At 47.8% G+C, this 23,979-nt stretch overlaps 1 protein-coding gene across 1 annotated transcript in view; it reads left to right on the top strand.

Moving 5' to 3' along the window:
• Positions 1-23,979, top strand: part of LOC143276815 (oxysterol-binding protein-related protein 1-like) — a 92,291-nt gene that overhangs the window by 10,382 nt on the left and 57,930 nt on the right. The window contains exons 6-15 of the mRNA XM_076581468.1: positions 653-738; positions 1,618-1,762; positions 2,961-3,073; positions 5,415-5,552; positions 7,758-7,859; positions 8,178-8,300; positions 17,725-17,884; positions 18,872-18,978; positions 20,731-20,902; positions 21,668-21,776. Of these exons, the coding sequence (XP_076437583.1) occupies positions 653-738; positions 1,618-1,762; positions 2,961-3,073; positions 5,415-5,552; positions 7,758-7,859; positions 8,178-8,300; positions 17,725-17,884; positions 18,872-18,978; positions 20,731-20,902; positions 21,668-21,776 (1,255 nt within the window). The remainder of the gene's footprint in view (positions 1-652; positions 739-1,617; positions 1,763-2,960; positions 3,074-5,414; positions 5,553-7,757; positions 7,860-8,177; positions 8,301-17,724; positions 17,885-18,871; positions 18,979-20,730; positions 20,903-21,667; positions 21,777-23,979) is intronic.

Genomic DNA, 23,979 nt, shown 5'->3' with positions numbered 1-23,979 from the left:
ATCTGTTACAGGATGGTTGGCTTTCCAGTGTCCTTAACTCTTTCACAGCCAAGTTTCTGGGTGAAAAACACTCCCTGGTGCCAAATATCTTAGACAGTGCTCACAGTCACTTGATTTGATTTGTGTCAGAACAACACAGTGAACTTTTTCACTTCAAACTCAGTCAGGGTGGGAAGGTTAGTCAGTTTCCTAGTGTATGGGAACGTTTGCTGCAGCTGTGAAGCTTTGTTACAGTGTGAAAAAAGGTCCCTGTACCGTGACCTCTAATTGATAACTAAAAGTTGCCTTCGGCAGGAAAGTGTTTACTTGACTGAAGTTGTCAATGGCGACGAAAGAGTTTGTTCGTTTTTTTTAAATGTCGTTCCCTTGAAGAAGTGAATGCAGCAAAGTACAGTGTGGGACTGTACGGTGCACATTGCAATCAAGTGTAAACAGCAGCCCTAAGTCTATAACTGATGGAGGGTTGTCATTTTGATTTGATTTGATATGGATACATATATAGTGTCGATCCTCGGTCGGAGACAAATCTCTAAGCGCTTTACAAAGTTGGGGTAATTTGCACAGTAGGCTACCTACCTGGGTAGAGCCGACTGGTGCTCATCATTCGTTTCCTGTCTCATTAAATCAGTTGTCTGTGTGTCCGTGGTTTCAGCGGCAGCAACCCATGAGGCCCGGCTGTTGAACGATCAGCTGCTGCATGCGGCAGCCTCTGGGAACATGGATCTTCTGCAGTCCGTGGTGAGCCGCAGTTAGTTAACCCTTTCAGTGCCAAAGGGGGAAAAAAACAGTAGAAAGTGGTGTTACAAGTTTATAGAACAATATCCCCAAAACAAAAAGCCTAAAACTGAGAAAATGGTCTGGAGATATATATACCAGTCTGGATAAACTGTGTGGATTTTCAGCCTTCCAAAGTTATTTCCCTTCTTCTGATGACATCTTTTTTTTTTTTTTTTTTTTTTTCTCAAGGCCTGACTAAGCGCGTTGGGTTACGCTGCTGGTCAGGCATCTGCTTGGCAGATGTGGTGTAGCGTATATGGATTTGTCCGAACGCAGTGACGCCTCCTTGAGCTACTGATACTGATACTGATACTGATGACATCATCAGCGACGTCACTAATACCTTCTGTCGCACTGACGTGGTTAACCCATCCAGCCCTGGGAAGTTTACAGCCTAGGCAGGCTGTTTTCCCTGCAAATTTTGGTGCAGTTACAGTAAGAAAATACACCAAAATCAACTCTCTTTTTTTTTCTTTTTTTTTTTTTTTTTTAACTGACACGTGCTGGTCAAAGAGGACGCTGCTTCCGGTAACACAAGGTAGGTAACTACCAAGGGAGGCTATTTGCCGCACTTTCTTTCGATTTCTGCGCATAGCGGACTAGTAGTTTGGACAGGACAGGAATCCAGACCCCTGTCAGAGTCTGCACCAGTGGGTCACAGTAAGTATGTTTGTTAAACGTAATTTTAAGAGAAAAAAAATCCTATTACTGTAGAAAACGCGTTGAGTTATGCTGCTGGTCAGGCATCTGCCTAGCAGATGTGGTGGAGTGTATATGGATTTGTCCAAACGCAGTAACACTTCGCTGAGAAACTGAAACTAAAACCGTCACGCATTTCAGATCTCCAACAAGAGCGCTCCCAGCATGCAGTACCACGACGAGTACGGCAACACAGCACTCCACCACGCCGCCATGAGAGGTCACGCAGAGGTCGCTGTGTTTCTGCTGCAGAACGGCGTCGACCCTGGCATCAGGAACAGTAAAGGTGAGAGAGCAGGGCTGGAAATAACACACCTGTCTGATTGTCCAGGACAGTCAGTCGAAACTTCAGTCAAAAACTTTTCGCCCGAGTTTCCCGTTGCACCTGTTGTCGTAAGGATGTTCTGAGTGAGTTAGATTGATTGAAGTCTTGATTGACGGGCGCAATAGCCGAGTGGTTAAAGCGTTGGACTGTCAATCTGAGGGTTCCGGGTTCGAATCACGGTGACGGCGCCTGGTGGGTAAAGGGTGGAGATTTTTACGATCTCCCAGGTCAACATATGTGCAGACCTGCTAGTGCCTGAACCCCCTTCGTGTGTATGTGCAAGCAGAAGATCAAATACACACGTTAAAGATCCTGTAATCCATGTCAGCGTTCGGTGGGTTATGGAAACAAGAACATACCCAGCACGCACACCCCCGAAAACGGAGTATGGCTGCCTACATGGCGGGGTAAAAACGGTCATACACGTAAAAGCCCACTCGTGTGCATACGAGTGAACGCAGAAGAAGAAGAAGAAGAAGTCTTGTTGTTCATGATGTTCAGTTCAGTTCAGTTACTGAAGGGGGCATCACTGCGTGCGTTCAGACAAATCCATATACGCTACACCACATCTGCTGAGCAGATGCCTGACCATCCTAGTCAGGCCTTGATGGAAAATGAAAAAGAAATGAAGTAAAATAAGATACAAAAGGAAATGAATAGATGAGTAATTGAATTAATGAAATGTTAAATCAAGATAGTAGATAAAAACAGAATTAAGAAATAAGATCACTTAGAATGAATAAATAATAGATGGATGAAGAAATCACAAAATATGACGGGAAATATGTAGATAAGCAACTGAATTAATGAATTGATAGATTAAAGTTGTAAAGTGGTAAATAAAAACAAAAATAAAAGATAGAATAAATTAGAATAGTTAAATAAACAGATAAATAAGTGACCTAAAATGAAATATAGGAAATGAATGAATAGATAAATAATTGAATTAACGAATTGATAAATTGAAATAGTAAAGAAAACAAACAAAACAAAACACACACACACACACGCACGCACACAAATATATATATATATATGATAGAATGAATAAATAAATAGATAAATGACATAAAATAGAATATAGGGGGAAAAAGTTATAATAATAATGGTGACAGTAAGCAGTGCCATGGGTGACATGATGTGGGCATGATGTGTGCAGGTCAGACGGCCTCCGATGTGGCCAGCAGCTCACAGATGCGGCAGGTGCTGGGTGTGCAGCCAATCAAAACGCTCCGACTTCATCCGCAGAGGTTTGAGGGCGCCATGCTGAAGGTATGGGTGTTGTGATTAGTTGTATTTGTATTTGTATTTCTTTTTATCGCAACAGATTTCTCTGTGTGAAATTCGGGCTGCTCTCCCCAGGGAGAGCACGTCACTACACTACAGCGCCACCCATTTTTTTGTATTTTTTCCTGCGTGCAGTTTTATTTGTTTTTCTGATCGAAGTGGATTTTTCTGCATAATTTTGCCAGGAACAACCCTTTTGTTGCCGTGGGTTCTTCTACGTGCGCTAAGTGCATGCTGCATATGGGACCTTGGTTTATTGTCTCATCCAAATGACTAGCGTCCAGACCACCACTCAAGGTCTAGTTGAGGGGGAGAAAATATCGGCAGCTGATCCATGATTTAAACCAGCGTGCTTAGATTCTCTTGCTTCCTAGGCGGACGCGTTACCTCTAGGCCATCACTCCACTCCGCTCCACTAGTTGGTTTGAAGGTCATGGGTTTTGTGGTTGGTTTGTGATTCTTTGTGCTGTAATGATAAATGTTAAGATATCTTACCCACATGTACACACATACACACACACACACACACAAACGCACAGATACACACACATGCACGCACGCGCGCACACACGCACACACACACACACAGCAAACAACAATAAAAGCACTTGTATGCATACACACACAGACATGCAGGCATACATTCACTTACACACACATGCATGAAAACATGCAATTGTGTGCAAGCATTTTCATGGATACATAGACGCTGTCTCACATGCATATGTTGTGCAAATGGCCTCCCAGTTTGTTAAGCACCTAGAGCTTTGCCTCTGACGGAAGATAGGTGCTATGTAAGTATAAATACAAATGGTAATAATCATAGTAATTATAACAATGAAGGTGGTGAATATGGTGAGCATGAGGGTAATGCAAAAAAGGGGGGTGTTGACATTCTTCCAACTAATTGATTGATTAATCGATCAACCAGCCAACCAAGTAATTATCCACTTCAACCATGTCTTTTGGTTTCAAAAAGGTGTTATATGTCATTTTTCAGAAGTCACAGTTTGTGGCTTGCAGAACGGTGTCATATATCTTTTCCATTCAGAAGTCACAGATTGTAGGTCTCAGGAGTGTGTTGTGGTGCCGTAGAGGGGGGTGTTGTATTGTATTACTCTTTTGTCACAACAGATTTCTCTGTGTGAAATTTGGGCTGCTCTCCCAAGGAAGTGCGCATCGCTACACTGAGAGCGCAACCCTTTTTTTTTTCTTTTTTTTTCTGCTTGCAGTTTTGTTTGGTTTCCTGTCGCAGTGGACTTTTCTACAGAATTTTGCCAGGGACAACCCTTTTGTTGCCACAGATTCTTTTACATGTGCTGTGTGCATGCTGCACACCGGACCTTGGTTTATCATCTCATCCAAAATACTAGTGTCCAGACCACCACTCAAGGTCAAGTGGAGGGGGAGAAAATACCGGTTACTGGGATTCGAACCAGTGCGCTCAGATTCTCTCGCTTCATAGATGGACGTGTTGCCACAAGGTTAACACTCCACACGCTTCCAGCTAACTGAATAATAAATCAAATCAACTAACCAACCAAGTTCAGTCAGCCAAGTCTTTTCCTTTCAGAAGTCATGATTTGTAGGCTTCAAGAACGTGTGGGTGGTGCTGGAGAGGTGTGTGTTGTTGTACTTATAACTAATTGATTAACAAATGAATCAACTATCCAGCCAAGTAGTTAACCACTCAGTCAACGGTGTCTTTTCCTTTCAGAAGTCGCGGTTTACGTGTTTCACTCTTATTGAAGGGACGCACTGTCCTTGGGGAGAGCAGCCTTAGAAATCTGTTGCGACAAAAAGAGTAATACAGTACCTGTCTTTTGGTTTCAAAAGTTCACGGTTTGTAGGCTTCAAGAATGTGTGGGTGGTGTTGGAAAGGGGTGTGTTGTTGTAATTCCGATGAATTAATTGATTGATCAATCAGCTAACCAACCGAGTAATTGACTACTCAGTCAGCCATATCCTTTCCGTTCAGAAGTCGCAGTTTGTGGGCTTCAAGAACGTGTGGGTGCTGTTGGAGAGGGGGGTGTTGCCATACTTGCAACTAACTGATTAATAAATGAATCAACTATTTAACAAATTAATCAGTCACTCAGTCAGCCATACTTGCAACTAACTGATTAATAAATGAGTCAGCTAATTAACAAATTAATCAGTCAGCCATGTCTTTTCCTTTCAGAAGTCACGGTTTGTGGGTTTCAAGGACGTGTGGGTGGTGCTGTAGAGGGGCATGTTGCCATACTTGCAACTAACTGATTAATAAATGAATCAGCTAATTAACATATTAATCAGTCACTCAGTCAGCCGTGTCTTTTCCTTTCAGAAGTCACGGTTTGTGGGCTTCAAGAACGTGTGGGTGGTGCTGGAGAGGGGGGTGCTGTCGTACTTCCACACGCGGGGGGACGCCAGCACTGGGTCCAAGCGAAAGGGGATGAAGTACCTGGACGAGGCGCACTTGTGGGTGAGGTGGTGGTGATTTTTTTTTTTTTTTTTTTTTTTTTTTTTTTTTTTTTTTTGCTGCCTCATTATCTGCGCCGTTTCAGTGGCATTAATCCAACGCCGCTCATTTAGATTCCCCCATACACGGCCACACTCGGGTTCATCCGTCGCAGTTCCAGCGTCAGCAGTCCACAGGGAACCATTGATGCTAGGTCGCCTGGAGGCCACACACCAGAGGAGACCCTGCACTGCTGCTGAGTCACTTTGGTGGTGTTCAGTGGTGCCTGTTCTGTTTTAACGTACTTAGGACACCACCTACTAAGCCCCATACTAACGACAATAATGGCTTAGTCGCGGAGCCAGACTGAGTGAGCGTCTCTCCCAGAGTGGAGACCGCCGAGGTGGTGGTGATTTGTTTCCCTTGGTGTGTGTGTGTGTGATTTATTTCCCTTGTTTTTTTTTTTTTTTTTTAGTGTGTGTGTGATTTATTTCCTTTGGTTTGTGTGTGTGTGTGCTTTCTTTACCTTGATTTTTAGTGTGTGTGTGTGTGATTTATTTCCCTTGGTGCATTTGTGGGTGAGGTGGTGGTGATTTGTTTCCCTTGGTGTGTGTGTGTGTGTGTGTGTAATTTATTTCCCTTGTTTTTTGTTTTTAGTGTGTGTGTGATTTATTTCCTTTAGTTTGTGTGTGTGTGTGCTTTCTTTACCTTGATTTTTAGTGTGTGTGTGTGTGTGATTTATTTCCCTTGGTTTCTGTGTATGTGTGTGTGTGTGTGTGTGTGTGTGATTTGTTTCCCTTTGTTCATGTGTTATTTCCCCCAATTTTTATGATCCCTGTGTGAGATTTATTCCCCTTTATTCATCTTTATTCCTCTTTGTTCATGTTAGTTTGCATGTTTTATTTCCATGTGTGTGTGTGTGTGTGTGATTTATTTCCCTTTATTCTTTTGTGCGTGTGTGTGTGTCTGTGTGTTTTATTTCCCTTTGTTCATGTTTATGTAATTGATTTTTCTTTTTTTGTGTGTTAATGGTGTCTTAATTCCCTTCGTTCATGTTCATGTGGTGTTTTATATCTCTCTTTTTTTTTATGGGTGAGGTGGTGCTGATTTATTTTCCTTGGTTTTTGTGTGTGAGTGTGTGTGTGTGTGTGTTCGATTAATTTCCCTTCGTCTAAGTGTTATTTCTCCTTCTCGTTCATGTTTGTTTGCATTTCTGTTTCATGTTGTTTGCATTTCTGTTTCCATGTGTGTGTGATTTATTTCCCTTTATTCATGTGTGTGTTTGTGTATGTGTGTTTTATTTCCCTTTGTTCGTGTTTATGTATTTGATTTTTTCTTTTTTTTCGTGTTAATGGTGCCTTAATTCCCTTTGTTCATGTGGTGTCTTATATCCCTTTGTCTTTTTATGGGGGTGGGGGGGGGGGTTGGGTTTTTGTGTGTGTGTTTGCTCGTTTGAGAGAAGTGGCTGAAGTAGGAATTGAAGGAGAATTTCTTGTCATTAGATCAATAGATGAGTTAGGAAAGCGATACCATTAATAATGTTAAGAAGTAGAATTTGTATAGTGCCTATTCTGTAAATATGTCTTTACAAATTTTGGTACACACACACACACACACACACACACACAAAAGAACGCCTGTGTTTTGACTGCGTGTCCTCCCACACGCCTCATCAGAGGTTAAGGGATGACATATTTTCATGGGGTTCTTTGCTTCACGTGTTACGTTTTTTCATGGGGTTCTTTGCGTCAGGTGTCACAGTTTTTCATGGGGTTCTTTGCTTCAGGTGTCACGTTTTTTCATGGGGTTCTTTGCGTCAGGTGTCACGTTTTTTCATGGGGTTCTTTGCGCCAGGTGTCACATTTTTTCCATGGGGTTCTTTGCGCCAGGTGTCACGTTTTTTTTGTGGGGTTCTTTGCGCCAGGTGTCACGTTTTTTTGTGGGGTTCTTTGCACCAGGCGTCACATTTTTCCGGGTTCTTTGCGCCAGGCGTCACATTTTTCATGGGGTTCTTTGCGTCTGCGTCAGTTGTCACATTTTTTCATGGGGTTCTTTGTGTCAGGTGTCACATTTTTTCATGGGGTTCTTTTCATCAGGTGTCACATTTTTCATGGGGTTCTTTGCGCTGGTGTCACATTTTTTCATGGGGTTCTTTGTGCTGGTGTCACATTTTTTCATGGGGTTCTTTGCATCAGGGTTGACATTATTTCATGGGGTTCTTTGCTTCAGGTGTCAGAGGCAGCACCGCTGGAGATAAGGATTTTCTTCTCTGATGGCGTCGTTCACACCGTTTCCCTTGAGCCGTCCTCTGAGGCTCACCTGCATCGACAGGTATGTGTGTGTTGAGGGTGTGAGGAGAAGGGTGTGTGTGTGGTGAGGGGATTGGGTGGTGGGGTGAGGTGGAGGGGAATGTGTGTGTGTGTTGGTTGGTCATTTATTTTAACGTCTGTTGACTAAAGTGGTTTTAGACAGGAGTGCGGGGAATAATTGTGTGTGGTGGGGTGGGGTGGGGTGGGGGGGATTGTTATGAATGGATGTTTGAATATGCTTGAATCTATTTTGTGGTATTGTTAAAATAGGTATAGGTTGATATGTTGAGGAGTGTGTGTGTTTTGTCACATAACGGATCAATGTGTTACATGCGTGCAGAAATGGGTCAATGCGTTAAACGAACACATCGCCTTCAGCACCCACTACACGCACCAGGGGGAGAAACTGAAGGACGAAGACGAGGAGTTCATGCCTTTGGGAACCATGCAAGATTCTCTTCAGGTGAGTTTGAGAGCACCCCGTGACACACAGAATGGCAAGTGCCTTCCCCACAGTAAAGCATGCATTTGGACCCAGTTCATACCAAGACCAGCACTCGAAAATTACTGTTGTTGGAAAAGATGTGTTTAATTACACATACTTAACCTTGACTCACTAGTGCAGACTCCGGCAGGGGTCTGACATTCCTGTCCTGTGCAAACTACTATCCGCCTATGCGGAGAAAACGAAAGTAGCTACGGCCAATAACCTCCCGGAAGTAGGTAACCTCTCCTTTGTCCTGCTGACTAGCACCCTCTTTTTCTGGCAGCCATCATGACTCCTGTTTCTGTGCTCTTCAGACGGCTAGGTTTTTTCGTATTTTCTGTCTGTCTGTCTGTCGATTCTCTGGCGTTGTTGTTTTTTGTCAAATTATATGTCTCCATGTGTTTTCAGGGCAGACTTAGAAAAAGAAATCAGTGCGACAGAATGTCACATTTATTCTGGCAGTTTGTTCCACACTGACTAGGCCTGAGCAGAGAAAGATCTCTGACTCTGTTGCTTCTTCTCCTCCATTCTTCTTGCATTGCATTGTCTGCCTGCGTGTCTGTGGGGAGGGGGGTGCGGAAGGCGGCAGAATGGTTAAGACGCTCAGCTGCCAATGCAGAGAGTCCGTGAGGGTGTGGGTTCGAATCTCGCTCTCAGTGCGACAGAATGTTACATTTATTCTGGCAGTTTGTTCCACACTGACTTGGCCTGAGCAGAGAAAGATCTCTGACTCTGTTGCTTCTTCTCCTCCATTCTTCTTGCATTGCATTGTCTGCCTGCGTGTCTGTGGGGAGGGGGGTGCGGAAGGCGGCAGAATGGTTAAGACGCTCAGCTCCCAATACAGAGAGTCCATGAGGGTGTGGGTTTGAATCCCGCTCTCGCCCTTTCTCCCAAGCTTGATTGGAAAAGTCAAACAGAGCGTCTGGTCATTTGAGGTCCCTTATACAGCATGTGCTGAAAAAGAACCCATGGCAACGAGTGTTGTCCTTTGGCAGATTGTAGAAACCCACTCTGATAGGTACACAAATTTACATGCATGCACTCAAGGCCTGACAAAGCGTGTTGGGTTATGCTGCTGGTTAGGGATCTGCTTAGCAGATGTGGTGTAGCATATATGGATTAGTCCAAACGCAGTGACGCCTTCTTGAGAAACTGAAACTGAAACTTACAGTTTTGTCGTTTGTGAAGGACTACGACTCTATAACTTGGAGGCAAGATTGCACTGGCTCTTAGTAATGCAGCCTTGGGGGGCTAGTTGACTTTTGGGAACCATCCCAACATTGACTGTCGTAAAACCCTCTTGGTCGAGAGAGTGGGGATGTATCTTGGGCAAGACGTTCTCCACTGAAATTAACTTCTCACCCTGATATTCAGGACAGCAGTTACCTTCTCTGCTGCTCTGGTGGTTATAGTTGGGCAGAACTGACTATCATACATTTTCCTGTCTGTATGAGTGTGTATGTGTGTGTGTCTGAAACCTGACTGAATGACACAGGAAACGAATGATGAGCGCCCAAATGGCAGCCATCAGTCGGCTCTACCCAGGTTGGCAGCCTGTTGTACTAATGACTCCCTGTTTGTAAAGCGCTTAGAGCTTGGTCTCCGACCAAGGATAGGTGCTATATTCTTCTTCTTCTTCGTTCTTGGGCTGCAACTCCCACGTTCACTTGTATGTACACGAGTGGGCTTTTACGTGTATGACTGTTTCATAACACGCCATGTAGGCATAGAGATTGGAAAAATCTCCACCATTTACCCACCAGGCACTGTTACCGAGATTCGAACCCGGGATTGACAGTCCAACATTTTAACCACTCGGCTATTGCGCCATATAAGTATCCATATCATCATCATCATGTGATGGGTGCAATAGCGGAGTGGTTAAAGTGGTGGACTTTCAGTCTAAGGGTCCCAGGTTCGAATCTCGGTAACGGCGCCTGGTGGGTAAAGGATGGAGATTATTACCAATCTCCCAGGTCAACATATGTGCAGACCTGCTAGTGCCTGAACCCCCTTTGTGTGTATACACAAGCAGGAGATCAAATATGCACGTTAAAGGTCGTGGAATCCATGTCGGCATTCGGTTGGTTATGGAAACAATAACATACCCAGTATGCACACCTCGTGTATTATGTATGTGTGTGTTTCTCTCCCCCCAGCCCCCTCCCCAGACGAACGAAGAAGAATCACCATGTATGTGTGTGTTTCTCTCCCCCACCCCCTCCCCAGACGAATGAAGAAGAAGAATCACCATGTATGTGTGTGCTTCTCTCCCCCCAGCCCCCTCCCCAGACGAATGAAGAAGAAGAATCACCATGTATGTGTGTGTTTCTCTCCCCCCAGCCCCCTCCCCAGACGAACGAAGAAGAATCACCATGTATGTGTGTGTTTCTCTCCCCCACCCCCTCCCCAGACGAATGAAGAAGAAGAATCACCATGTATGTGTGTGTTTCTCTCCCCCCAGCCCCCTCCCCAGACAAACGAAGAAGAAGAATCACCATGTATGTGTGTGTTTCTCTCCCCCCAGCCCCCTCCCCAGACAAACGAAGAAGAAGAATCACCATGTATGTGTGTGTTTCTCTCCCCCCAGCCCCCTCCCCAGACGAACGAAGAAGAAGAATCACCATGTATGTGTGTGTTTCTCTCCCCCCAGCCCCCTCCCCAGACAAACGAAGAAGAAGAATCACCATGTATGTGTGTGTTTCTCTCCCCCCAGCCCCCTCCCCAGACAAACGAAGAAGAAGAATCACCATGTATGTGTGTGTTTCTCTCCCCCCAGCCCCCTCCCCAGACAACGAAGAAGAAGAATCACCATGTATGTGTGTGCTTCTCTCCCCCCAGCCCCCTCCCCAGACGAACGAAGAAGAAGAATCACCATGTATGTGTGTGTTCTCTCCCCCCAGCCCCCTCCCCAGACGAACGAAGAAGAAGAATCACCATGTATGTGTGTGTTTCTCTCCCCCCAGCCCCCTCCCCAGACGAACGAAGAAGAAGAATCACCATGTATGTGTGTGTTTCTCTCCCCCCAGCCCCCTCCCCAGACGAACGAAGAAGAAGAATCACCATGTATGTGTGTGTTTCTCTCCCCCCAGCCCCCTCCCCAGACGAACGAAGAAGAATCACCATGTATGTGTGTGTTTCTCTCCCCCAGCCCCCTCCCCAGACGAACGAAGAAGAAGAATCACCATGTATGTGTGTGTTTCTCTCCCCCCAGCCCCCTCCCCAGACGAACGAAGAAGAAGAATCACCATGTATGTGTGTGTTTCTCTCCCCCCAGCCCCCTCCCCAGACGAACGAAGAAGAAGAATCACCATGTATGTGTGTGTTTCTCTCCCCCCAGCCCCCTCCCCAGACGAACGAAGAAGAAGAATCACCATGTATGTGTGTGTTTCTCTCCCCCCAGCCCCCTCCCCAGACGAACGAAGAAGAAGAATCACCATGTATGTGTGTGTTTCTCTCCCCCCAGCCCCCTCCCCAGACGAACGAAGAAGAAGAATCACCATGTATGTGTGTGTTTCTCTCCCCCCAGCCCCCTCCCCAGACGAACGAAGAAGAAGAATCACCATGTATGTGTGTGTTTCTCTCCCCCCAGCCCCCTCCCCAGACGAACGAAGAAGAAGAATCACCATGTATGTGTGTGTTTCTCTCCCCCCAGCCCCCTCCCCAGACGAACGAAGAAGAAGAATCACCATGTATGTGTGTGCTTCTCTCCCCCCAGCCCCCTCCCCAGACGAACGAAGAAGAAGAATCACCATGTATGTGTGTGTTTCTCTCCCCCCAGCCCCCTCCCCAGACGAACGAAGAAGAAGAATCACCATGTATGTGTGTGTTTCTCTCCCCCCAGCCCCCTCCCCAGACGAACGAAGAAGAAGAATCACCATGTATGTGTGTGCTTTCTCTCCCCCCAGCCCCCTCCCCAGACGAACGAAGAAGAAGAATCACCATGTATGTGTGTGTTTCTCTCCCCCAGCCCCCTCCCCAGACGAACGAAGAAGAAGAATCACCATGTATGTGTGTGTTTCTCTCCCCCCAGCCCCCTCCCCAGACGAACGAAGAAGAAGAATCACCATGTATGTGTGTGTTTCTCTCCCCCCAGCCCCCTCCCCAGACGAACGAAGAAGAAGAATCACCATGTATGTGTGTGTTTCTCTCCCCCCAGCCCCCTCCCCAGACGAACGAAGAAGAAGAATCACCATGTATGTGTGTGTTTCTCTCCCCCCAGCCCCCTCCCCAGACGAACGAAGAAGAAGAATCACCATGTATGTGTGTGTTTCTCTCCCCCCAGCCCCCTCCCCAGACGAACGAAGAAGAAGAATCACCATGTATGTGTGTGTTTCTCTCCCCCCAGCCCCCTCCCCAGACGAACGAAGAAGAAGAATCACCATGTATGTGTGTGTTTCTCTCCCCCCAGCCCCCTCCCCAGACGAACGAAGAAGAAGAATCACCATGTATGTGTGTGTTTCTCTCCCCCCAGCCCCCTCCCCAGACGAACGAAGAAGAAGAATCACCATGTATGTGTGTGTTTCTCTCCCCCCAGCCCCCTCCCCAGACGAACGAAGAAGAAGAATCACCATGTATGTGTGTGTTTCTCTCCCCCCAGCCCCCTCCCCAGACGAACGAAGAAGAAGAATCACCATGTATGTGTGTGTTTCTCTCCCCCCAGCCCCCTCCCCAGACGAACGAAGAAGAAGAATCACCATGTATGTGTGTGTTTCTCTCCCCCCAGCCCCCTCCCCAGACGAACGAAGAAGAAGAATCACCATGTATGTGTGTGTTTCTCTCCCCCCAGCCCCCTCCCCAGACGAACGAAGAAGAAGAATCACCATGTATGTGTGTGGTTCTCTCCCCCCAGCCCCCTCCCCAGACGAACGAAGAAGAAGAATCACCATGTATGTGTGTGTTTCTCTCCCCCCAGCCCCCTCCCCAGACGAACGAAGAAGAAGAATCACCATGTATGTGTGTGTTTCTCTCCCCCCAGCCCCCTCCCCAGACGAACGAAGAAGAAGAATCACCATGTATGTGTGTGTTTCTCTCCCCCCAGCCCCCTCCCCAGACGAACGAAGAAGAAGAATCACCATGTATGTGTGTGTTTCTCTCCCCCCAGCCCCCTCCCCAGACGAACGAAGAAGAAGAATCACCATGTATGTGTGTGTTTCTCTCCCCCCAGCCCCCTCCCCAGACGAACGAAGAAGAAGAATCACCATGTATGTGTGTGTTTCTCTCCCCCCAGCCCCCTCCCCAGACGAACGAAGAAGAAGAATCACCATGTATGTGTGTGTTTCTCTCCCCCCAGCCCCCTCCCCAGACGAACGAAGAAGAAGAATCACCATGTATGTGTGTGTTTCTCTCCCCCCAGCCCCCTCCCCAGACGAACGAAGAAGAAGAATCACCATGTATGTGTGTGTTTCTCTCCCCCCAGCCCCCTCCCCAGACGAACGAAGAAGAAGAATCACCATGTATGTGTGTGTTTCTCTCCCCCCAGCCCCCTCCCCAGACGAACGAAGAAGAAGAATCACCATGTATGTGTGTGTTTCTCTCCCCCCAGCCCCCTCCCCAGACGAACGAAGAAGAAGAATCACCATGTATGTGTGTGTTTCTCTCCCCCCAGCCCCCTCCCCAGACGAACGAAGAAGAAGAATCACCATGTATGTGTGTGTTTCTCTCCCCCCAGCCCCCTCCCCAGACGAACGAAGAGAAGAATCACCATGTATGTGTGTGTTTCTCTCCCCCCAGCCCCCTCCCCAGACGAACGAAGAAGAAGAATCACCATGTATGTGTGTGTTTCTCTCCCCCCAGCCCCCTCCCCAGACGAACGAAGAAGAAGAATCACCATGTATGTGTGTGTTTCTCTCCCCCAGCCCCCTCCCCAGACGAACGAAGAAGAAGAATCACCATGTATGTGTGTGTTTCTCTCCCCCCAGCCCCCTCCCCAGACGAACGAAGAAGAAGAATCACCATGTATGTGTGTGTTTCTCTCCCCCCAGCCCCCTCCCCAGACGAACGAAGAAGAAGAATCACCATGTATGTGTGTGTTTCTCTCCCCCCAGCCCCCTCCCCAGACGAACGAAGAAGAAGAATCACCATGTATGTGTGTGCTTCTCTCCCCCCAGCCCCCTCCCCAGACGAACGAAGAAGAAGAATCACCATGTATGTGTGTGTTTCTCTCCCCCCAGCCCCCTCCCCAGACGAACGAAGAAGAAGAATCACCATGTATGTGTGTGTTTCTCTCCCCCCAGCCCCCTCCCCAGACGAACGAAGAAGAAGAATCACCATGTATGTGTGTGTTTCTCTCCCCCCAGCCCCCTCCCCAGACGAACGAAGAAGAAGAATCACCATGTATGTGTGTGTTTCTCTCCCCCCAGCCCCCTCCCCAGACGAACGAAGAAGAAGAATCACCATGTATGTGTGTGCTTCTCTCCCCCCAGCCCCCTCCCCAGACGAACGAAGAAGAAGAATCACCATGTATGTGTGTGTTTCTCTCCCCCCAGCCCCCTCCCCAGACGAACGAAGAAGAAGAATCACCATGTATGTGTGTGTTTCTCTCCCCCCAGCCCCCTCCCCAGACGAACGAAGAAGAAGAATCACCATGTATGTGTGTGCTTCTCTCCCCCCAGCCCCCTCCCCAGACGAACGAAGAAGAAGAATCACCATGTATGTGTGTGTTTCTCTCCCCCCAGCCCCCTCCCCAGACGAACGAAGAAGAAGAATCACCATGTATGTGTGTGTTTCTCTCCCCCAGCCCCCTCCCCAGACGAACGAAGAAGAAGAATCACCATGTATGTGTGTGCTTCTCTCCCCCCAGCCCCCTCCCCAGACGAACGAAGAAGAAGAATCACCATGTATGTGTGTGCTTCTCTCCCCCCAGCCCCCTCCCCAGACGAACGAAGAAGAAGAATCACCATGTATGTGTGTGCTTCTCTCCCCCCAGCCCCCTCCCCAGACGAACGAAGAAGAAGAATCACCATGTATGTGTGTGCTTCTCTCCCCCCAGCCCCCTCCCCAGACGAACGAAGAAGAAGAATCACCATGTATGTGTGTGCTTCTCTCCCCCCAGCCCCCTCCCCAGACGAACGAAGAAGAAGAATCACCATGTATGTGTGTGTTTCTCTCCCCACAGCCCCCTCCCCAGACGAACGAAGAAGAAGAATCACCATGTATGTGTGTGTTTCTCTCCCCACAGCCCCTTCCCCAGACGAACGAAGAAGAAGAATCACCATGTATGTGTGTGTTTCTCTCCCCCCAGCCCCCTCCCCAGACGAACGAAGAAGAAGAATCACCATGTATGTGTGTGTTTCTCTCCCCCCAGCCCCCTCCCCAGACGAACGAAGAAGAAGAATCACCATGTATGTGTGTGTTTCTCTCCCCCCAGCCCCCTCCCAGACGAACGAAGAAGAAGAATCACCATGTATGTGTGTGGTTCTCTCCCCCCAGCCCCCTCCCCAGACGAACGAAGAAGAAGAATCACCATGTATGTGTGTGGTTCTCTCCCCCCAGCCCCCTCCCCAGACGAACGAAGAAGAAGAATCACCATGTATGTGTGTGGTTCTCTCCCCCCAGCCCCCTCCCCAGACGAACGAAGAAGAAGAATCACCATGTATGTGTGTGTTTCTCTCCCCCCAGCCCCCTCCCCAGACGAACGAAGAAGAAGAATCACCATGTATGTGTGTGCTTCTCTCCCCCCAGCCCCCTCCCCAGACGAACGAAGAAGAAGAATCACCATGTATGTGTGTGTTTCTCTCCCCCCAGCCCCCTCCCCAGACGAACGAAGAAGAAGAATCACCATGTATGTGTGTGGTTCTCTCCCCCCAGCCCCCTCCCCAGACGAACGAAGAAGAAGAATCACCATGTATGTGTGTGGTTCTCTCCCCCCAGCCCCCTCCCCAGACGAACGAAGAAGAAGAATCACCATGTATGTGTGTGGTTCTCTCCCCCCAGCCCCCTCCCCAGACGAACGAAGAAGAAGAATCACCATGTATGTGTGTGTTTCTCTCCCCCCAGCCCCCTCCCCAGACGAACGAAGAAGAAGAATCACCATGTATGTGTGTGTTTCTCTCCCCCCAGCCCCCTCCCCAGACGAACGAAGAAGAAGAATCACCATGTATGTGTGTGTTTCTCTCCCCCCAGCCCCCTCCCCAGACGAACGAAGAAGAAGAATCACCATGTATGTGTGTGTTTCTCTCCCCCCAGCCCCCTCCCCAGACGAACGAAGAAGAAGAATCACCATGTATGTGTGTGTTTCTCTCCCCCCAGCCCCCTCCCCAGACGAACGAAGAAGAAGAATCACCATGTATGTGTGTGTTTCTCTCCCCCCAGCCCCCTCCCCAGACGAACGAAGAAGAAGAATCACCATGTATGTGTGTGTTTCTCTCCCCCCAGCCCCCTCCCCAGACGAACGAAGAAGAAGAATCACCATGTATGTGTGTGGTTCTCTCCCCCCAGCCCCCTCCCCAGACGAACGAAGAAGAAGAATCACCATGTATGTGTGTGGTTCTCTCCCCCCAGCCCCCTCCCCAGACGAACGAAGAAGAAGAATCACCATGTATGTGTGTGTTTCTCTCCCCCCAGCCCCCTCCCCAGACGAACGAAGAAGAAGAATCACCATGTATGTGTGTGGTTCTCTCCCCCCAGCCCCCCTCCCCAGACGAACGAAGAAGAAGAATCACCATGTATGTGTGTGGTTCTCTCCCCCCAGCCCCCTCCCCAGACGAACGAAGAAGAAGAATCACCATGTATGTGTGTGGTTCTCTCCCCCCAGCCCCCTCCCCAGACGAACGAAGAAGAAGAATCACCATGTATGTGTGTGGTTCTCTCCCCCCAGCCCCCTCCCCAGACGAACGAAGAAGAAGAATCACCATGTATGTGTGTGTTTCTCTCCCCCCAGCCCCCTCCCCAGACGAACGAAGAAGAAGAATCACCATGTATGTGTGTGGTTCTCTCCCCCCAGCCCCCTCCCCAGACGAACGAAGAAGAAGAATCACCATGTATGTGTGTGTTTCTCTCCCCCCAGCCCCCTCCCCAGACGAACGAAGAAGAAGAATCACCATGTATGTGTGTGTTTCTCTCCCCCCAGCCCCCTCCCCAGACGAACGAAGAAGAAGAATCACCATGTATGTGTGTGTTTCTCTCCCCCCAGCCCCCTCCCCAGACGAACGAAGAAGAAGAATCACCATGTATGTGTGTGTTTCTCTCCCCCCAGCCCCCTCCCCAGACGAACGAAGAAGAAGAATCACCATGTATGTGTGTGTTTCTCTCCCCACAGCCCCCTCCCCAGACGAACGAAGAAGAAGAATCATCATATATGTGTGTGTTTCTCTCCCCCACCCCCTCCCCAAACGAACGAAGAAGAAGCATCATCATGTATGTGTGTGTTTCTCTCCCCCACCCCTACCCCCCTCCCCAGACGGCTCAGGCCCACCAGAAGATCCTGGAGAAGCAGATCCAGATGCTTCAGAACACAGTGGACACTCTGGAGCACTTCGTCCGACCCTCCCCCACCTCCACCACCTCCACCACCACCAAGTCTGGACACAACTCCGCCTACATCCACTCTCAGGAGCATGGTCGGTCCTTGTGAAATTGTTGTTGTTGTCTTTGTCAGTGTACGTGGATTCGTTTTTCGCTAGTCCTTGTAAATTGTCATCATCATCATCAGCGTATGTGGATTCATTTTTCATTAGTCTTTGTAAATTCTCATCATTATCATCAGCGTATGTGGATTTGTTTTTCATAAGTCTTTGTAAATTGTCATCATCGTCATTGTACATGGATTTGTTCTTCATTAGTCCTTGTAAATTGATGTTGTCGTCAGTGTACGTGGATTCGTTTTTCATTCGTCCTTGTAAATTGTCGTCATTGTACGTGGATTTGTTCTTCATTAGTCCTTGTAAATTGTCGTCATTGTACATGGATTTGTTCTTCATTAGTCCTTGTAAATTGTCGTCATTGTACATGGATTTGTTCTTCATTAGTCCTTGTAAATTGTCGTCATTGTACATGGATTTGTTCTTCATTAGTCCTTGTAAATTGTTGTCATCAGTGTACATGGATTTGTTCTTCATTAGTCCTTGTAAATTGTTGTTGTCGTCAGTGTACATGGATTTGTTTTTCATTAGTCCTTGAAAATTGTCATCATCAATGTGTGTGTGTGTGTTTTTACATGTATGCACACAAGTACACCTCTGTGTGTGTGTGTGTGTGTGTGTGTGTGTGTGTGTGTACCTATGCACCCAAGTTCACCTGTGTGTGTGTGTGTGTGTGTGTGTGTGTACCTATGCACCCAAGTTCACCTCGGTGTGTGTGTGTGTGTGTGTGTGTGTATGTGTGTGTGTCTGTGTGTGTGTGTGTGTACCTATGCACCCAAGTTCACCTCGGTGTGTGTGTGTGTGTGTGTGTGTGTGTGTGTGTGTGTGTGTGTGTGTGTGTGTGTGTATGTATGTATGTGTGTGTATATATGTATGTATGTGTGAGTATGTATGTATGTGTGTGTGTGTGTGTGTGTGTGTGTGTGTGTGTGTGTGTGTGTGTGTGTGTGTGTACCCCCACCACAGAGTACCTGCGCAGCATCCAGGTCCAGGCGACGGAGCTGCTCAAGTCGTCACGCGACATGTGCTCCTCCCTGTCACACTGCATGACCCTCTTCAGCCAACAGGAGGAGGTCAGTGGTTAGTGGGGGGTGTGGGGGTAAGGGGGCTTTGTATGGAGGGGGTGTGGGGGAAAGGGTGGTTTGTATGGAGGGGTGGGTGTGTGTGTGTGTGGGGGGGGTGTATCGATGGGGGGGAGCAGGGTTGTGAGGTAAGGGGGGGGTGGGAGTTTAAGGGCATTGTATTGGTGGAGGTAAAGGGAGGTGTGTGGAAGGAGTGGGGGTGGGGTTAACGTGGTGTATGGAGGGGGGTGGGGGTGAGGGGAGTTGTACGGGAAGGGGGGTGTGGTGTGTAATGGGGGTTGTATGGACGGGGATAGGGGGAGTTTATGGAGGGAGGTGAGGTAAGGGGGATTGTATGGAGGGGATGGCGGTAAGGGGGTCTGTATGGACAGGGGGGGGGGGGGGGTGTAATGGGGGTTGTATGGACGGGGATAAGGGGAGTTTATGGAGGGAGGTGAGGTAAGGGGGATTGTATGGAGGGGGTGGCGGTAAGGGGGTCTGTATGGAAAGGGGTGGGTGTGTAATGGGGGTTGTATGGACGGGGATAAGGGGAGTTTATGGAGGGAGGTGGAGGTAAGGGGGATTGTGTAGAGAGGGAACAGGGATAAGGAGGGTCGTATGGAAGAGGTGAGTGTGATGGGGGCATGGGTGTGAGGGGGGTTGTGTGGAGGGGGTTGGGAGTGTTGTATGGACGGGGTGGGGGTAAGGGGAGTTGTACGGGGAGGGGGGGGGTGTAATGGGGGTTGTATGGACAGGGATAAGGGGAGTTTTTGGAGGGAGGTGGGGTAAGGGGGATTGTATGGAGGGGGTGGCGGTAAGGGGGTCTGTATGGACAGAGGGGGGGGGGGGTGTAATGGGGGTTGTATGGACGGGGATAAGGGAAGTTTATGGAGGGAGGTGAGGTAAGGGGGATTGTATGGATGGGGTGGCGGTAAGGGGGTCTGTATGGACAGAGGGGGGGGGTCACGGGGGGGGGGGGGTGTAATGGGGGTTGTATGGACAGGGATAAGGGGAGTTTATGGAGGGAGGTGGAGGTAAGGGGGATTGTGTAGAGAGGGAACAGGGATAAGGATGGTCGTATGGAAGAGGTGAGTGTGAGGGGGGATGGGTGTGAGGGGGGGTGATGGGTGTGAGGGGGGTCGTATGGAGGGGGGGATGGGTATTATTTTTATTATTATCATTATTATTATCATTTTCACCATCATCCTCACCACCACTCACCACGATGATCACCTGTGTTCCAGGTGAGACTGGTACAGCTCCTCCTCCTTCTGTTCCTCATTATCATTCTTCTACTTCTTCTTCTTCTTCTTCTTGTTATTATCATAACCATTGTTCTCATTCTCTTCTTCTTCGTCGTCTTCTTTTCACCATCATCCTCACCGCCACTATCACCACGACGATCACCTGTGTTCCAGGTGAGACTGGAACAGCTCCTTCTCCTCCTGTTCTGATTATCATTCTTCTTCTTCTTCTTTTTCTTCTTCTTCTTCTTCTTCTTCTTCTTCTTGTATTATCATAATCATATATGTTCTCATTCTTCTTCTTCTTTTCACCATCATCCTCACCACCGCACTCACCTCGACAATCACCTGTGTTCCAGGTGAGACTGGAACAGCTCCTTCTCCTGTTCTGATTATCATTCTTCTTCTTCTTCTTCTTCTTCTTGTATTATCATAATCATATATGTTCTCATTCTTCTTCTTCTTCTTTTCACCATCATCCTCACCACCGCACTCACCTCGACGATCACCTGTGTTCCAGGTGAGACAGGTGCAACTGAGGGAGCAGCAGGAGAAGAGCCGTGTGCTGCAGGAGTCGCTCCACGCCCTGGCGACGGAGCACCACGAACTGGAGCGCTCCCTGCAGAGACAGCCGTCCATGCGCTCCCTCCGCGACGAGGATGAGTTCTACGACTGCGATGATGACTCCTACGGTAAGTGGCCGAAGGTTAAGACGTTTGTCTGCGAGTATGTAGTGTAGTATGATTTTCTGGGTTCGAATCCTGCTCTGGCCCTCCCTTCAGCCATCCATGCGCCCCCTCCGTGACAAGGATGAGTTCTACGACTGCGACGTATCCCTACCCCCTCCACACAACCCCCCCCTCACACCCATTGAGGTGGATCAATGGTTTCTCTGTTGCAATGGGAAGTCATTTAGAGGTTAGTCTTTTGTGGAGGACTATGACTCTCGAACTAGGAGGTTAAAATTGCATTGGCCCTTAGTGCTGCAGCCTTGGGGGGCCATTTGGGAACCATCTCCAACGCCGACTGTCCGAAAACCCTCATGGCCAAGAGAGTGGGGATTAACTTGGGCAAGACACTCTCCAATATGTGTGATGTGTGATGTTTTCACTGTGTGCAGTGTCTAAAGCGTGCGATGTTTACAGTGTGTGCGGTGTCTGCTGTGTGCGATGTTTACAGTGTGTGCTGTGTCTACAGTGTGCGATGTTTACAGTGTGTGCAGTGTCTGCTGTGTGGGATGTTTACAGTGTGTGCATGGAATGTTTTCATTGTGTGCAATGTTTACAGTTTGTGTGATGTTTACATGTGTGCATGGAATGTTTTCATTGTGTGCAATGTTTACAGTTTGTGTGATGTTTACAGAGTGTGCAATGTTTACTGTGTGTGCAGTGTTTACAGTATGTGCGATGTTTACAGTGTGTGCAGTGTTTACATTGTGTGTGCAATGTTTACTTCAGGGTCCCAGGTACCAGAGAGGTTTCTGGACGCCTTGTCGCAGGACGTGAAGTTTGATGAAGTGGATCAGCCAGAAAGCAGTTTGTTGGCGAACAACACAGAGGGCGTCAGGTTTGTCTGTGTGTGTGTGTGTGTGTGTGTGTGTGTGTAGGTATTGTTTGTGTGTGTGCGTGTGTGTGTGTGTGTGTGTAGGTATTGTTTGTGTGTGTGTGTTCATATGTGTGTGTGTGTGTGTGTGTGTAAAGTTTGATGAAGTGGATCAGCCAGAGAGCAGTTTGTTGGTGAACAACACAGAGGGCGTCAGGTTTGTCTGTGTGTGTGTGTGTATTTGTGTGTGTGTGTGTGTATGTGTGTGTGTGTGAGTGTGTAGGTATTGTTTGTGTGTGTGTGCGTGTGTGTGTGTGTGTAGGTATTGTTTGTGTGTGTATGCGTGTGTGTGTGTTCATATGTGTGTATGTGTGTGTGTGTGTGTGTAAAGTTTGATGAGGTGGATCAGCCAGAGAGTAGTTTGTTAGTGGACAACACAGAGGGTGTCAGGCTAGTCTCTGTGTGTGTTGTGTTGTGTATATGTATTGTGTGTAGTTTGTGTGTGTGTGTAGTGTGTGCGTGTGTGTGTGTGTGTGTGGCGTGTGTGTGTGTAGTGTGTGTTCAGTCTGTCCATTAAAAAACAGACAGGGTAACAAGTTAGTTTCCCACTGGTGTATGTGTGTGAGTGTGTATGATATTATTCTTACTGTTCTTCTCATTGTTTCACCTTATTTCTTCTTCTTCTTCTTCTTCTTCTCCATCTTATCATTTTCATCATCATCATCATCATCGTCGTTATCGTCATTAGTATTAGAATTATCTATATTAGATTAAATGTAATGTTAGGGAAAATTATTCCTTGCGTTGTAATGGAAAAGTCCAGGTGCCAGTTGCATTGCTTGGTTCTAACTTTTGGACAGTTACACGTGACTAAACACCTACGTTGAACTGACCAAAGTACCCCTTTGGTCAGTTCCATACGACACGCAGTTACTAGTGAGTTACGACCTTACTAGGCTATTCCGTCCGAGCAATGCAGCTGGCTCCTGCACAGTAGTTACAGACTTTTGTCACACTATTCAGAGGGGAGTGGCCTCAAAATGTTTGAACTGTCCTACAGTCTGTGCATTCTACTGTCTGTGTTCATCTGTTGTGTGTGTGTGGGGGGGGGGGGGGGAGAGGGGGGGTATGTCTGTTTCTCACACACACGCACAGATACATACGCACACATACTTGCACATACGCTCACGCGTGTGTTACATATCACTTTGAGAGGTTTGAAAGCAGCATATCACAAACAGATACACACACACACACACACACACACACACACACACACACACACACACACACATGTATGCACATACGCACACACGTATATGCATATACCCAAACAACCACTCCCACCCACACGTACACTTACACATACACTCGCACACGCACACACACACACATAGAGCACAGATTATGAGAAAGAGGAAGAGACAAAGAGAGACAGAGATAAGAGAGAGACAGATAATACAAAAAAGACACAGACATAAGAGAGACAGACAGAGCAGAGATTATGAAAGAGAGAGAGAGAGAGACAAAGAGAGAGAGAGACAGAGATAAGAGAGATGCAGATAATACAAAAAAGACACAGACATAAGAGAGACAGACAGAGCAGAGATTTTGAGAGAGAGAGAGAGAGAGAGTGAGAGACAAAGAGAGAGACAGAGATAAGAGAGAGAGAGAATACAAAAAGGACACAGACATAAGAGAGACAGACAGAGCAGAGATTATGAGAAAGAGAGAGAAAGAGAGAGAGAGAGACAGAGATAAGAGACAGACAGAGAATACCAAAAAGAGACCGACATAAGAGAGACAGACAGAGATTATGAGAAAGAGTGAGAGAGATAGTGTGAGACAAAGAAAAAGAGAGAGAGATAAGAGAGAGACAGATAATACAAAAAAGACACAGACATAAGAGAGGCAGACAGAGCAGAGATTATGAGAAAGAGAGAGAGAGTGAGAGACAAAGAGAGAGAGATAAGAGAGAGACAGATAATACAAAAAAGACACAGACATAAGAGAGACAGAGAGAGCAGAGATTATGAGAAAGAGAGAGTGAGAGACAAAGAAAGAGACAGAGATAAGAGAGAGAGAGGCAACACAAAAAAGACACAGACATAAGAGAAACAGACAGAGCAGAGATTATGAGAAAGAGTGAGAGACAAAGAAAGAGACAGAGATAAGAGAGAGACAGATAACACAAAAAAGACACAGACATAAGAGAAACAGACAGAGC

Source organism: Babylonia areolata, chromosome 33 (genome assembly GCF_041734735.1).
Source record: "Babylonia areolata isolate BAREFJ2019XMU chromosome 33, ASM4173473v1, whole genome shotgun sequence".
Taxonomy (NCBI): domain Eukaryota; kingdom Metazoa; phylum Mollusca; class Gastropoda; order Neogastropoda; family Buccinidae; genus Babylonia; species Babylonia areolata.
Note: the sequence above shows the minus strand (reverse complement) of the source record. Positions and strands in the feature narration are given on the sequence as shown.